We start from the raw sequence: 15,555 nt of genomic DNA, 5'->3' as shown, positions 1-15,555 counted from the left end.
TGTAAAGGGATAATCCTGGTTATTATTGTTGTTTATAAGAGATAAAAGGAGATACAACTGTCTATTTTAATGATTGATTCGGACCTTTTAATATGAAGTATATTATGGGACCCTGCAGATCAATATAACGTCTATCGTTTGGCTTAATTTTGTTTTTGACCGTTACGCTTTTATTTTGACGGACCACAGCGGAAGTTGTAGCAGGTGCTGTTACGTTTAGCTTCACTCTCTTTTTCATTGGAAGAGCGTGAGGACGCTCGCGCAGCCTGAAGGGAGGAAGAGTTTGAGGAAAGTCGAGGACAAACATGCGGCGTCTTCTTCAAGCTTCACCTAAACCACAGTTTTCTCTGAGCTGAAGAAGGAGAAGAAGAAGGAGAAGGAGGAGAAGAAAGAGAAGGAAAACCACGAAGTGTGAAGAATGAACTGAAGCGTTGCCGTGAGGAAGAGGAGAGGAGAGGAGGGGGAGGCGGGAAGAGGAAGATCCGTTCACTACCATTGATCCTGTATTGAGGTATTGATTGAGGCCTGACTCTGAAAGCACACACATGTTTCCCAGGAACAGATGCAGAGAGAATTTAATGACACAGAAATGAAGCCGTTTGCACCTGGAAAAACTGTCAGATCAGAGGAAATCTTATATTGGCTAATGCTGTATTCTATGGAAACACTTTTCTTCCACCATGTTTTTTCTTTTAAAGAACAAAAAGAGCTAGTAAGTCATTCAACTGTCAAATATTCTGAAAATTCAGGACTTTTTTTTTTTAAATCTCAAAATATAGAGTTACTACCTCAGAACAATGACTTACTAACCACAAAATAACAGTATCATTAGTTACTAAAACAAAAACAACTGTAAGTTTTCTGAGATGCTAATTTGTCATTTTGAGTTAGTCTTTTCAGGTAGTCATTCATTGTGAGATACTAACTGAGTCAGTATTAAGTAGTAATTTTGCGATAGCAACCCATGTTGAATTACTAAGTCATGCATATTGAGTCATGATACTTAGTTTTTCAAAATAGTGAGTAGCATCCCAAAATCATTTACCGACCTAACTAAAATGACGACTTAGTATCTCAAAATAAAGACTTAGTTCTCCTTAATATAGACATGACTTAGTAATTCAACATGATGAGTTACTTTCTCAAAACTATGACCAAGTATCTCAAAGATTAATGACCTAGTTTCCCTTAACAGCTTACTTACACAGAATAAAGACTTACTTACTCAAAACCTATGACTTAGTAGCTCAGAATAACGACTAAGTCATGCCTGTATTGAGTCATCATTCTGAGCTATGTCTAAGTCTAAGTCTTTATTCTGTTTAAGTAAGCTATTAAGGGAAACTAAGTCAAAAGTAAGTAATTTTGAGATAGTAACTCATCACGTTGAATTACTAAGTCATGTCTATATTGCACTATTATACTTAGACACTTGGTCATTATTCTAGCTACTAAGTCATGGGTTTTGAGTAAGTCTTTATTCTGTGTTAGTAAGTTATTAAGGCGATCTAAGTCTTTATTGTGAGATACTAAGTTGTCATTTTAATTAGGATAGTAAATGATTTTGAGATGCTACTCACTATTTTTGAATTACTAAGTCATGCCTATATTGAGTCATTATGTTTTGATAATTAGTGGAAAGTGATTATTTTTTAGTTATTTTAGGATAGCAAATACCTTTGAGATACTAGGTCATAGGTTTTGAATAGGCAAGTCTTTATTCTGTGTAAGTAAGTTATTTAGGTAAACTAAGTCATTATGTTTGGATAATAACTTGTTATATTGTTAGTTTTAAATTAGTAATTATACTGAAAACATTTCTCATCATAATGATTTCCTGTGTTTTTCTTAATTTCAACAGTAAATGGCTGAAACTGAAACTGAAGCTTCAGTATTATTTATAATGGCTTCAGTCATGTTTATAAGAGGTTGACTCACTGCAGACTTCATCAGAACTAAATCTATGCAACACTAGTCTGTGCATGCACTGAATAACAACACAACTCTGTCATAGGAAATGAGTTTATGTAAATGTGTGTGTGTGTGTGTGTGTGTGTCCTGTGCTGTTACCATGGCCACCAGTGTCTCCTCTAATGGGGAAGCAGTTGAGACGTTGGTCATCATCATGGCTGGTGTCATCACCTCTAAAATCAACAATGTGCTAATTTTGCCTATGAAACTTGTAAACATGTCACAGATTATGTACTTATGTATCCCATGTTTCCCAGAATATGTCACGTCAGATTACAGATTTCTCAAAAAACAAACAAATCGAAATCAAGCGTTTGGTTCACAAAATAAAGATACTCGATGAACTGAATTTCCTCTCAACCAAAGGCAAAAATCTCTGAACTATTCCAGATTACAACATGAAAAGAATGCACTGTATAGGCCTATGTTCAGAATATCGTGATTATTTTAGTAGATTAGTGGAAACTTTTCATGGACAGAGTGTCTCTGAAGAAATCACAACATATTCACATCTATAATCCAGAAAAAAACAATTTGTGGAATTAAAGGTTGTGTAAATTCTGAAAACACATAAAAAAGAGAGAGAGAGAGAGAAAAGATGTTTTGTATCAAATTTCGCCAAAAGCTACATTCCATTACAAACTTGTAGAGACAGAAACAATAAAACACAGAGAAAAGCTCTTTTTTATCACCACTATAAAAAAAAAAAGAAATCATTGGATCATGTGTTCAAAACCCAGCATATTGGATTGGATATACTATATTTTTTGTCACATTTATTGATAAAGGTATGACTTTTCTGGTGTAATCTGTAAATAGGTGTAACACATTGAAAATATTAAATCGCTGAAAAATAACTAGAATAACTGTTGATAACCAATTCCTATATATATATATATATATATATATATATATATATATATATATATACACATATGTGTGTGTTTTTCTAACTGCAGAACTCATTAGTCTCTTCCAAAGTGAAATAAATGTAATATTTTTCCTGTGGCAGCTCAATAAACTTTCTTCTACTACCAAATAAAATCAGGAGAAGAGTTGATATTATGGTCTGTATTTATAGAGAGCTTTTCTAGTCTTGGTGAGCTGCTTTACATTCACACGCTGCAACATGGCCAGGGTTTAGTGTCTTGCTCAAGGACACATCCAGGAATTGAACCCAGACCTCACACTACCACTGAGCCACCATGACTCAATCCTTACTCCTCACTTTTACTTCTAAAACTATAAAGTGCATTTTATATCAGAAAAATGACTTTTGATACTTGAATAACAGTAAATGTCATATACTTTAAGTACTTTTACTTAAGTAATATTATAATTAATATGACTTAAACTTCTACCAAAGTTATTTTCTGGTAACATTCTTGTACTTTTACTCAAGTATCCCTTTAATGTACTTTATACAAGACTGCCTAAAAATAACTAGAAGCTTTGTCAGTCAATACATGTTAGAGTCATAGGGACATGTTCTTCAGAGCAAGACAAATCATTTTATCACTTTTTATCGGTGCTATTCTGTTACAAAGATCGTAAATAGTTAAAAAAAAAGAAGAAGAAGAAAAATTCCTTGTATGAGTTTGAGTTTTTCCCTCTCCACCAGATGATTGTGTTTCAAATCCTAGTTTCAGCCAAGTTGGCGAGTCCATCTCCAATGTGGTTTTAAGATCTACACTTAGTCCTGCAGTGATGGCATGAGTTTGTGCTGAGTCAGGCTTTTATTTTGTAGCTTTACCATGGTTCACAGACCCTGTTGCGTCTTGTTTTGTTATGTTTGCAGTAAAGATGCGGGACCCTGCTGCTGCTGCTGCTGCTGCTGCATCCCTGACTCTGACCGTGCTGAGTATTATCTTCACCCTGGACGGTCTGAGTGCTCATCAATCTGACAACAACCACACACAGCACCAGAACCACGGGACCGAACCCAGGCAGCCGCACATTATATTCATCCTCACAGACGACCAGGTGTGTATATCCGTTACCTCTGTTGGACTAGTTCCACTTTGGGGACCAAATCCTGGTCCTAATGAGGCGGAACCTCGTGGTAAGACGAGAAAGTGGTAGTTCAGTGTGCTTGTAGGAGTTACTGACCCATAAGCTGTGTCCCAACTGTCACACGAATCCTCAAATGTGGCTAATGTTTGCCCGTCCATGAAGGATTCCCGGCGAACCATATCCCAGCACGTGGCAGAGTAATAAGGGTGGTGCTTATGCTCCTTTCAGCTATTTTGCCAACCGCCATAAAGAAACCTAAACGAACATACATAGAATGAAAATCCCGTATTCAAAACTTAAGGCCGGCAGAGGCTGATTTGTAAAGGTCACAGTGCTGTTGATGTGGGTTTCTAATAAACAGTTTTCATCCATGAAATAAACAAACTGCTCATTGGAAAGAACAAACCATAAACAAAAGGCTGAGCCACAGTAAACACAGACAAGACGTCCGTGTCTCAGGCAGAGCAGAAGTGAGATTAAACCTGATTACCTGGACGTCCTTTATCTCCTGCCGGCCACTGGTGTCAACTGCTGTAGATGTAACAGAGATTTTAATATATAACAGGAAGTGTGGGCCGCGGCGGTACTGCAGTTGGGGCCATGAAAGGTCATGAATTAAATATGTTTTTAAGTTCTTAAGTTTTAGATTGTGGTGGAATATGTGTTTTAAGAAACGTAAAGAATGAAACAAAGCCACTGGATTAAAATGATGTGTTATTTCTCTTTTATGTGACCTAGTATAGCAATACTGTGACAGTGCAGCTGTAATAACCACATGCATGTGTTGAAAGATATGCAACTGATTATTTATCTGCACGGATAACATGAAAACAATAATATTTATGGGAATTATTGATCGGAGTCGTGATTTAAGGTCTGGGTGTGTGGACCTCGGAGGATTTTCAGATTTTTTTCCACAATTCAGTTTGGGACGAGTTTGAATAGAAAAATGAAACAAAGACACTATTTAACAGTGCGACTCTGTGACAGGGCTTCAACGACATCGGCTACCACAACCCGACCATCAAGACACCGACGCTGGACAAACTGGCGGCGGAGGGCGTTCGGCTGGAGAACTACTACGTCCAGCCCATCTGTACGCCGTCACGCAGCCAGCTGCTCACCGGCAGGTACAGACGCTGCATCATCACATCTGTGTCTCATGGAAAACATCTCCAGGACGTTCTATATTCATAGATATGCATTTTACAAATATTCAACTTTCTTTGTCTTGTTAAACTCGTTCTAACAAAAGCTGCACAGTAATATAATTTCATTTGTTGGCTTCAACTAGTGAGCATTTTTTGATTGTTAATTTACTTTTACTAGTTAATTTCCTCCGGTAGTTTTGCATGTTGTGATCACGTTAGTTTTATATTGATCAATATCACTTTATTGATCACCAAGGGCACGTGACTTCTTCCAAGGGCTAAAGTGGAATGAAATGAGGATTTGTCTAAATCCAATTCAACTTTACTTATAAAGCACTTTAAAAAACAACAGTTGAAACAAAGTGCTGCACAACAGGGATAAATAAGATAAATAAAATATAAGAAATTACATCATAGGCCTAGACAACAAACAATAAAATACTGTAGAAAGTTTTAATAAAAACACAAATGAAAAAGTCATACAATAAAACTATAAAAAGATAAAAACCAATGTCTCATACTGGGTTGAAAAACAAAGAGTAAAAATGGGTTTTAAGATGCGTTTTAAAAGTGGACAGTGAAGGGGCGTGTCTAACATGCTGTGGAAGATTGTTCCACAGTTTTGCCGCAGCGTCCGAAAAAGACAAAGTATAAAGAAGAACTGGGAGCCTGTGGTGTAACGCTGTTCTGCCTAATCTGATTATTGATGAGATTACCTTGTTTTGGGTTGTTTTTCAGATATCAGATCCACACAGGACTGCAGCACTCGATCATCAGACCCAGTCAGCCCAGCTGTCTGCCTGCACTCATGGACACGCTGCCCGAGCGGCTCAGAGAGGCCGGCTACACCACACACATGGTCGGCAAGTGGCACTTGGGCTTCTACAGGTGAGGATGCTTTTCAGGTACGACTACGGATTCACATTCTCATATTTATTCATTCATTCATTCATTCATTCATTAAATTCAGCTCAGGCTTGGGTCGGCCCTCAGGCGTCACCGAGTCCTACGCACTGAACCTTTAAGTTGTTGATGTCAATCTCAAAACTATTTTATCTGATGAGTCATCAAGTCCACAGCTGAAGGTAAAACTATTAATAGACACTGTTGGTGGGGTGAGAAGAAGGAGGGGGATGGGTGGTAATTGTTCAAACATGTGGATCACTGTGTGCACACATTCCTCTAATGCATTTATAGTGCTGCTCTTGGATGTGAGCACTCAGAGCGACAGAGACAGAACACTGCACACGTTCAAACTGCTGCTAATCTAGTGTCACAAATGTGGGGGTGAGGTGACAGATTACCCGAGGTGGAAAAAACATACATTCTGGATTATAAATTAAAAAAATTGTATTTTGTAGGTTTCCATGCAGCAGAGCATGTTTTGTTTTTCTAGCTTTTTAAACTACAAAAGTAGAGTTAGTGACGTTAAAGACCTGATTGTGGCTACAGTAAAGAAGGAAGGTGTGGAATTATTGATTAATATTAACAAAAATATTGTCAGGGTTCCCACGGGTCCTTAAAATCCTTGAAAGTTGATACATTTGGAGAAAAAAAACATTTCAAGGCCCTTTGAAAATCCCCCTCAATAGACACGGGTCATTGAAAGGGCTTGAATTTTAAGTTAAGTTGCTATTAAAGGTAAATGTCTCCCTTGTTTGGTACGACGCCACCTACTGTTTCATGGCCTGCATTGCTTGATATACGTAGACTAGGCCTGTCCACTGTGTCTCTCCGCCGTTGACGTGAGATTCCGTGCAGAACAACGAGCGTGTAACGTTAAACAAGCGAGAGCAAATGACGCGATGCCTGAGAAATGCAGGTCCCAAGATCTCCGTCTCACCAAAGAAAATTACAAAGACTGACTTTGACCAAGATCCCAAGGACAATCACTTGGACCAGATGCAGATTTGCGTGCTGCAAATCAATAAAAGTGGACAGCATGAGCCAAGCGGCTCTGACAAGTCCCATGTGTCAGCACATTTGGTTGGGAATTAGTCCTGGAAAGTCCTTGAAAAGCTCTTGAATTTGATGCCAATCAAGGTGTGGCAACCCTGGAATTCTATATTATATTTTAGTTTCTCTCTAAGTCTTGAACTGGTTTTATCTTTAACAGACTGTTACACAGACTAACTGTGAACATGTTAAAGCTGCAATAAGGGAGAGTGATTCATGCTGCGTGAATATGAACGGACATGTTAATAGATTGCACACGTGTCGTCAAATACTGTGGTCATTTTCAGAGAGAACACCGTGTCCAAGCGCCAGACCTCAAAACATGTGGTAAATCCATAGTTTCTAAGCAGCGTGACGGCTCTGCAGCGTCTTTAATACCTGACAAGTTCCTGCCCAAATGTAGTCAAAGGGCGAGTCTAGTTTGTTTAAATGTAGTCAGACCACCATGAAAACAAGGCTGGGTTTTATATGGTTTGATTCAAAGAGCAGCCTTATTTTCTTTTTTAAAAAGCACTTAATAAATAGATGTAAATCATATAAATGACTCTATGCTGTGTTTTTTTTCCCTCGGCCTCAAGGACAAAGACATTTTATGGGTGGAGAAACTGAGACTGTTAATAAAACAAGAGTAAAACTCCACAGGGAATCTTTAATACATCTGTGAATGTGTCGAGTTAAATAACATGGAAATCTGAAGCTCACGTTACTCTATCTTTCACTTTTTCCCTGCAGGAGAGCTTGTCTGCCTACGAGAAAGGGTTTCGACAGTTTCTTTGGTTCGTTAACAGGAAGTGTGGATTATTACAGGTGAATTATTAAATATTATTATTATAATATACTGTTCCACTGTCTGTATTTCCCGTAACTCACATTTTTCCACGTGTGTCACCAGTTACGGCTCCTGTGACGGACCAGGTGAGTGCGGGTACGACCTTCACGACAATGAGGGCGTGGCCTGGGGTCAGGAGGGAAAATACTCCACCACGCTCTTCACGCAGCGAGCTCGCAAGGTCCTCGCCAGTCACAACCCGGCAGGGAAACCGCTTTTCCTGCTGCTCTCCCTTCAGGTACGACGCTGCGGTTTGGCTCGTCACAAAAGTGTCACTGACAGAGGTGTAGAGGTGTCGTCATGAGAAATCCTCACATTTTATGAACGATAATGTAGTTCCAGCCAATCACAGGAAGTATCACCTTCACAGTTCACAAAAAACATTAAAGTAAGTACGTTTTTTAACTCCTAAAATAACTAAGTTCATTGAAACTTAAGTTAAGGAAGTTTTCTTAATACTTTCTAATTCCACTTAGATTGAACTTTATTTAAGTCATCTTTCTTCTTAAAAAAAATCATTCTTTTGAGTGTAGATGTCGTGTAGAAAAGCTGGGTGGTTCTCAAACTGTGGTACGTGTACCACCAGTGGTACGCGTGCTTCCTCTGGTGGTACTTCTGTGAAAAAATGCATTATAACGTTGTGAGGAAGAGGAGGATGATGATGAGAGAGCAAGTTATTTCATTTCGCTCTTGCACAGATAGTTTGTCTGAGTTATCTAAGGGGCGGGGCCTAGCTATAGAGCAGTTACATCATTGGCACAGAGTACGACTCTAGGAGAAGCCCCATATGTTTAGAAACCTCATAACTGGACACAGTTCTTCAGATCACCCTCTATTCCTTTTTCTTGGGGTCCCAAAAGTGTCCTGTATCACATCTGGCCTTTAGAAAAAATAGGTCAAACACAAAACAGCCTCAACATACGTACAAACGCTGAGGTGGTTTAAGTCTGAATGTGGAAAGTCAGAGAAGTTGGGGAAAAACACTGAGGCCATATTAAAGCGTTTATTTGCCTGACTTTCAGCTACAAGCATCAGGAACTTATTTAAGGACTGGCTCGAGTAGACTCTAAACCAACCATTTAATTAAAAGCACTCCACACAGTAAATTGATGTGAGAAGTTTTAACTTTCCTCGATTTTTACGAGCGGCCGTGTCCGTTTTGATTTGAAGATTTGGGCGTTTGTGAGGACTGAGAAAAATACAGTGGATGTCTTCAAACGGCTTCATTTGATTTACTTTCATAAAGAGTTCCAACATCGTGAGATTGTGCCGTAGGTCATTGTTGGACACGTAAGGAAACACAAAGTGAAGGCACATGAGACGACTGGATCAACAACTACTACATTAGTGGTGGATTACAACTGCAACAATTATTCGATTAATGAATACAGAGACTGCTTAAAAAAGGAAAATGCACGCAAGCATAAATTGCCCAAAAATGATCTTACGGCATGACCGCAGCATTACACTCTGACTAAGATCCAGCCCTGGCTTCTTCCCCAGCTCCACCATCTTCTCCAAACATGGGAGAGAAAAATGTGTAAATAAACAACAAATGTTTCCCATCAGGCAGTGCACACTCCTCTACAGCCTCCTAAGAACTACATCTACCCCTACCATAACATGGCTAATGTTGCCAGGAGGAAATTTGCCGCCATGGTTTCCACTGTGGACGAGGCGGTCCGAAACGTCACCTACGCCCTCCGAAAGTACGGCTACTACAAGAACAGCGTCATCGTCTACTCCACCGACAACGGAGCTCAGCCGTTCACTGGGGGCAGCAACTGGCCACTGCGAGGCCGTAAGGTATCAGCGACGCAGCGACGCAGCTCTGTGGGTTAACTGCACACTATTGTACGTGTTTTTGTGACTGATGTTGTGTTTTCAGGGCACGTACTGGGAGGGCGGAGTCCGCGGTGTGGCGTTTGTACACAGTCCTCTGCTGAAACGCAGGAGGCGGGTCTCCAAAGACCTTCTCCACATCACCGACTGGTTCCCTACGCTGGTGAACCTGGGCGGAGGAAACATCAGTCAGGTCAGTGACGCCCACAGCGTTCTGAGAGTCACACAACGATCATATGTGTTGTTGACCGTGATATCTGAATGTACGGAAGGGTGCAAAGATTATGTGTAGAGATTTTGATGGTCGTAGGTCAAAGGTCAACCCCCCCATTGGCACAAACATTTGCTTGGATTCAAAGAATCCTTTCAATGTTCACTTTCCCAACATTCCCATGTCCTGTGATTACTCTGTCAAACATGTGTAACACGAACTAAAGAAGAAAACAACAACAACAACACCATGGATCTCACTGTTGCTACTTTTATCTCTAGTATGAGCTACTACTGTGATGAAATTATAAAAATACTGAGCGCTCGGAAACAACACAGGAATTTTTACGTTGCTGCCAAAACAAAAAAAAAAGACAAAGAAGAAAAGTTCCCCCAAGTCTGGTGTTCCCAATAATGCTGATGAGAACTAAAGCTGATAAAAACAACAACATGTGCAGTCATTTGAAGTGGGATTTAAGCATTCACTGAGAAGAATTTCATGGTTAAAGGTCAGTGTTAATATCCGGCCCGGAAGATGAATTCAAAAAATCTGGTTATTCATTTATTATTAAATTATTTGCCAAAACAAACTTAGTCTGAAAAAAGGTGAACTGAGTCAAAGTTCTCACAAAGTTTGTGAGTTTTGTGCAAGAAAGAAGTAAATAATGATATTTAGGTCAATGTCTCCCGCTGCGGATTAGGGTTAGTCCTGGAATTGGACCTGGAAAGTCCTTGAAAAGTCTTTGAATTTTGATATAACTGACTTTCTGACCCCTGGTGTTGACTGAAACTGCTTGGGTTAGTGGAGGTAAACAACCACTGGGCAGTAACTCTAGTTGTTGAACATTGCTTCCGTGGCCTGGCCTGTCTCCACGGTGACAGCTGTGTGCTGTAAAACAGACCAGACACAAGGAGGCATCTCTGGGCAGAAGCTCCGTGACTTGGCCTCGGACTTCTGTAAAACTGTCTCAAGTTGTGTGCTTGACCTTTTTTTTCTTTTATAAGTGCACTTTGTCTAAACATGCTTCGTGTTTAATCTGAGACATAAACTTCTTTCATTGCTTTGTCTGTGCAGCTTCCAAAGAGCTTTGTTGCCTCAGTGTGTGAATAAGGTCCCGTTGCCAGAGTAGACGAGCAAGACTGTAATCAACAGACAACCCTGACTAACTGAAGTCACTGAGCAAAAGGAAACTGTGTATTTGTGATTAATGCACTTCACGTGGATTGTATTTACTCAGACAAAGTGATCTCTCGTTACCTTTGTGACACAATCGTCTCGACACTTGTCTTCTCAGAGTCGGGGCCTGGACGGCTTCGACGTTTGGCCGACGATCAGCGAAGGGAAAGAGTCGCCTCGTCAGGAGATCCTTCACAACATCGACCCGCTGCACAGAGCTTACGTTCAAACTGTGACCCAGGACGACAACATCATGAGAGCCTCGGGTTAGTAAGAGTGACGAGCAACATACTGGCATTCAAAGACCTTGTTTTTCTTATTGTGGCCCATAACTGTGGAACCTGAGCTTGATACTCATGTATTTGTGATTTTGAGTTGAAGTAGTAATAACGCCATTGTGTGTTTTCAGTCCAAAAGGCAACATCAAAAGGTGCTGCATTCATGAAGAAGAAGAAGCTCCAGAAGCAGCCGCCAAAGAAGAAGTCAGTGCTCAAGTTAAAGACCACCAAGAAACCTCGGACGTTTGCCCATCACCCTGCTGCTAAACCCAAACCTCTTCCCAAACTCACCAAATCCAAACCCATCCATAAATCCATCACCAAAGCCTACTCTCAGAATCATTTCCTGTCCCATTACGAGCCACAACTGACCTCCCAACCCAGCGGTCTTCCATCGGTGTCGGGAACGTCGGACCCCAAATCTCAGCCCCTGCTGCGGTCACATCTGCGGCTAAAATCCAGACGGACTGTAACCCAGAAGAAGAACTCGCCGTGGTCAGGACTGCCCGAAGCAAAATCCAAGAAGTTACATTTAAAGGCAAAGTCCAAGAGGACGGTGTATGAGTACAAGAACGAGTCTCAGGCAGGGACGTCTCTACCGACACCCCAGCCAACACCTCAGTCTGTGTGGGACACATCAGTCCAGGCTGCCATCAGAGTTGGAGACTGGAAGCTGCTAACTGGAGACCCAGGACACGGAGACTGGGTCCCACCACAGGTATTCTGACATGTTTGAGTAATTCATAGCTGCCAGTGGGAACTCATAAATCTTATTTTATGAGCTTATATTAGAAATGAACTAAGGCGTTAACTGTTCTTTTCATCCCTCAGGTGCTCCCCACTCTCCCCGGCCGCTGGTGGAACTTTGAGCGCACCTCCTCGTCTTCGTACAGATCCTCCGCCCACAAAAACGTCTGGCTCTTCAACATCACGGGCGACCCGTACGAGCGGCGGGACCTGGCGGAGCAGAGGCCGGACGTGGTCCAGCGGCTGCTGGCCCGACTCGCTTACTACAACCAAACCGCCGTGCCGGTTTACTTCCCCCCCGACGACCCTCGAGCCAACCCGAGCAATCACGGCGGCGCCTGGGTGCCATGGGTGATGGACGGGGAGGAGGACCAGGAGGCAAAATATCAAGGCGTTTACAAGAAAGGCAAGAAGAGGAAGAGGAAGAAGAAGAAATGTGCAAGTGGACTGTGCAAGTTGGAGTCCTTCTTTCTGAAACTGAACACCGGGATGATGTCCAATCGTATCTGAGGTGATGGATTTTTACACCAAAGACGTTTCTGAGAGACTTCCTTCAAACGTGTCCATTCACTGGCTTCACTACTTTAATTATCCCTCCAAAAAAAATCAAATCATGGTTTTAAAATGTTCAGTTTCTGTGTCAAAATCTGTCTGATCTGAGATCTGTGACGCTTTTCACCACAGTGTGAAGGATGACAGGAAATTCAAGAAATGTAGAGTTCTTTTTCTTTTAGACATGAACCCTGGAAAATAGACGTCCCAAACTATGGACATTTCACAGATTTCTACACGTACCTGAACGCAGCAGGAGGTTTTTCTGGGGTCAAACGTGTTCACAACAGCTGGAGAACGTTCTAGAACATTCAGGTGGGGGTGGCGGCGTCTGGCAGGACACGTGTCACACAGTCTCCTGTAGAGATAGAAAGAGAAGCTCAGTGTAGAAGCGCTGCGGCTCCTCCAGGCATAGCTGGATGATGTGTCCAGGGACAGGGACGTCTGGGGCCCCTGCTCTGATAAGTGGTTGACGATGGATGGATGCACAGATCTGAAAACAGCCTTTTTATAAAAGCTCCACTTTCGAAAATGACTGACATCTAATGATAAAACTCTCGATTGCGACAAACGGTGGACTCCGCCCCTCACTCCTCCGTCTCCCAAATACTTTAGGGAACTACGGTGGCCTGCACATACAAGAGAAGTGGGTGAAGCTGCTGAAAAAGTCACCAAAATTAAACACAAGGCTCTTAAACTTGTGTTTCTAAAGAGTGTTTTTAATGGATTAACCAGAAATTTTACTTACTCTGTCTTTAATAGATCCTTTCAGTGGAGATCAGCGCAGACACCGAATCAAACTGTAGTGAAAATGAGATTAGGATTAGTCGGGAACATTGTTTTTACTGTTGGGATGAAGTGATGCTTTCGATTAAAGGTGGAAATACTCGAGATGGTCCTTCACAAACGAGGGACTTTTCAGATTATCAGGAACTTTGGAACTCATCTGACAGCCGTGTAAGATCGTGCCACCTTTAAACAAGACCTTTAAAAGGATGAAGAAAGAATTGTAGTTTAGTTTTCATAGAAAGTGTCAATGTTCCGTAAACTTACCGACGACACGTCCCAGATGTTCTCCTGCTTTTGTGCTTGACCTTTGACCCAGACGAGCTCCTCCTGCACGTGAACGTCAAAATCCAGGACCCATTTATTCCTGGGACATTTTTCATGTGTGAACTTCGTCTTTACTTTATTTGTTTATGTTTTTCTCTGTGTTTTTTATTCCTCACAAACTGACTGAGTTCTTGACACAAGGACTGACTGTGTGTGTGTGTGTGTATGTGTGTGTTTTCACTGATACTGTAAATTATTTTGTATTATGTTCAACTTTAAATGCGTGTTTTCAGTGAATGATTTTTTCTTAGTAAACATTTCACTTTTTAGTTCCACATCACTGTCATTTCCAGATGTTTTTCTACTGTTTTTATGTCACACCTCACAGATACTGTGGTTGATTTAAATGTGTTCTGTGTGCTGTGTTTTGAATTAACTACATTCTACTGTGAACAACAGTTTTTCAAGTATTTTCAAGACTTTATATAAAGTGATTCATTCTAAAGGTATTACGTGAAGAAATGCTGCAAGAAACCATTAAAATCTTTCAATAGACTGCTCTGGTGTTATTGTTCGACATGTTAAATTGTGCCAGAATCAGCCGCTCACACCTGATGCACAGATTATAAAGTGATTTTGTTTTTAAATTAAATTCGAGGAGGATGAACATTTTCCGTTTTACTGGAGTGGGACACCTAACCTCTACATATTTCTGTGTATTTGCTCAATTTGGAACAAACGTCGTCTGTGGCCGTTCTGCAGCAGAGCGACTGAGTGAGTGTGGGTGTGAGCGGGTGTGAGCGAGTGTGAGCGAGTGTGAGCGGCAGAGTTCCTGTGAAAACTCTTTAAATGGACGCACTTCTCCGCCCTGAGTCAATAAAGGTCAAATAAGATCAACGGCAGCTCTGTCCTTTTCATGTCTCCCATTTTTCTTCAGTCGACGTGAAAATGAAAGACGTTCAAACACATTTCAAATTGAGCTGTTAATTATTTTATGTGTTAAAACCTTATTTTAAGGCATTAATCTGTCACAGATTATGAATTCAAATATTAATATTGATTGATAATATGAATATTCCATACCGTTTTTATGTGTCTTAATGTTGGTAAAAAAGAAGACTAAAAAAGACTACAAACTACAGTGAGTTGTAGTTTAGGAACACAGTTTGACCACAAGGTGGCACCAGATATCAACAAATTCACCTTCTTCCTGAGCTCCTCAATATTTCGACTGGATTTTGCTTTTCCGCTTTCTTTATAGCAATTTATTTTTTTTAATTCCGAGTTTTTTTTCATGGCTAAATAAACCTGTGGTGATGTTTTCTTACTATGATATTAAAATATCAGGATTCCAGGAAGCTGCATCTCCTCAGGAACTTTACGGTTAAAATACATATATTTAATATTTAAGTTATGTTACGATGTTAGGCAAATGTTACGAACACAATGTTTCAATTATGTTTACATTAGATAATTAAAATGACTATCTTTGTACGACTAAAAGTGGACTTTTACAACATGTTAAATGACTGAAAATGTACCAAATCACATTTCTTAAAGTCAGACTTGGAGCGAGTCTAATGGAGTCTTAACTGTCAACAAAGTCCACAGAGAAAGTGAGTGTTGCAAAAACCTGCTAAAAATGTGACTCGCATGCACAGTCAAGACAGACACACAAATACACACAATACACACTCAAACTCATAATGACCTGGGGGCCACGGGGCCAGTCGAGTAGAAAATACATTTAAAAAAGTCAACTTTTATGAGAAGAAG

The 15,555-nt window shown here is 40.6% G+C and overlaps 1 protein-coding gene across 1 annotated transcript; it reads left to right on the top strand.

The window, feature by feature from the left end:
* The first annotated feature begins 224 nt into the window (after positions 1-224).
* Positions 225-14,334, top strand: LOC131467668 (arylsulfatase I-like). Its single transcript, XM_058641703.1, has 11 exons — positions 225-511; positions 3,770-3,954; positions 4,975-5,114; positions 5,874-6,023; positions 7,824-7,898; positions 7,984-8,158; positions 9,490-9,726; positions 9,809-9,955; positions 11,268-11,415; positions 11,559-12,145; positions 12,259-14,334. The coding sequence occupies exons 2-11, from the start codon at positions 3,775-3,777 to the stop codon at positions 12,682-12,684; spliced, it is 2,265 nt and encodes a 754-aa protein (XP_058497686.1). The 5' UTR covers positions 225-511; positions 3,770-3,774; the 3' UTR covers positions 12,685-14,334.
* Positions 14,335-15,555: the final 1,221 nt, after the last annotated feature.

This window comes from Solea solea, chromosome 1 (genome assembly GCF_958295425.1).
Source record: "Solea solea chromosome 1, fSolSol10.1, whole genome shotgun sequence".
In the NCBI taxonomy this organism is placed as follows: domain Eukaryota; kingdom Metazoa; phylum Chordata; class Actinopteri; order Pleuronectiformes; family Soleidae; genus Solea; species Solea solea.
Note: the sequence above shows the minus strand (reverse complement) of the source record. Positions and strands in the feature narration are given on the sequence as shown.

Coding starts and splice junctions, on each gene's coding strand:
- LOC131467668 (XM_058641703.1), top strand. CDS start 3,775: ATGCGGGACCCTGCTGCTGCTGCTGCTGCTGCTGCATCCCTGACTCTG. Junction 8,159..9,489: donor TCCTGCTGCTCTCCCTTCAG/GTACGACGCTGC, acceptor GTTTCCCATCAG/GCAGTGCACACTCCTCTACA. Junction 11,416..11,558: donor CAACATCATGAGAGCCTCGG/GTTAGTAAGAGT, acceptor GTGTGTTTTCAG/TCCAAAAGGCAACATCAAAA.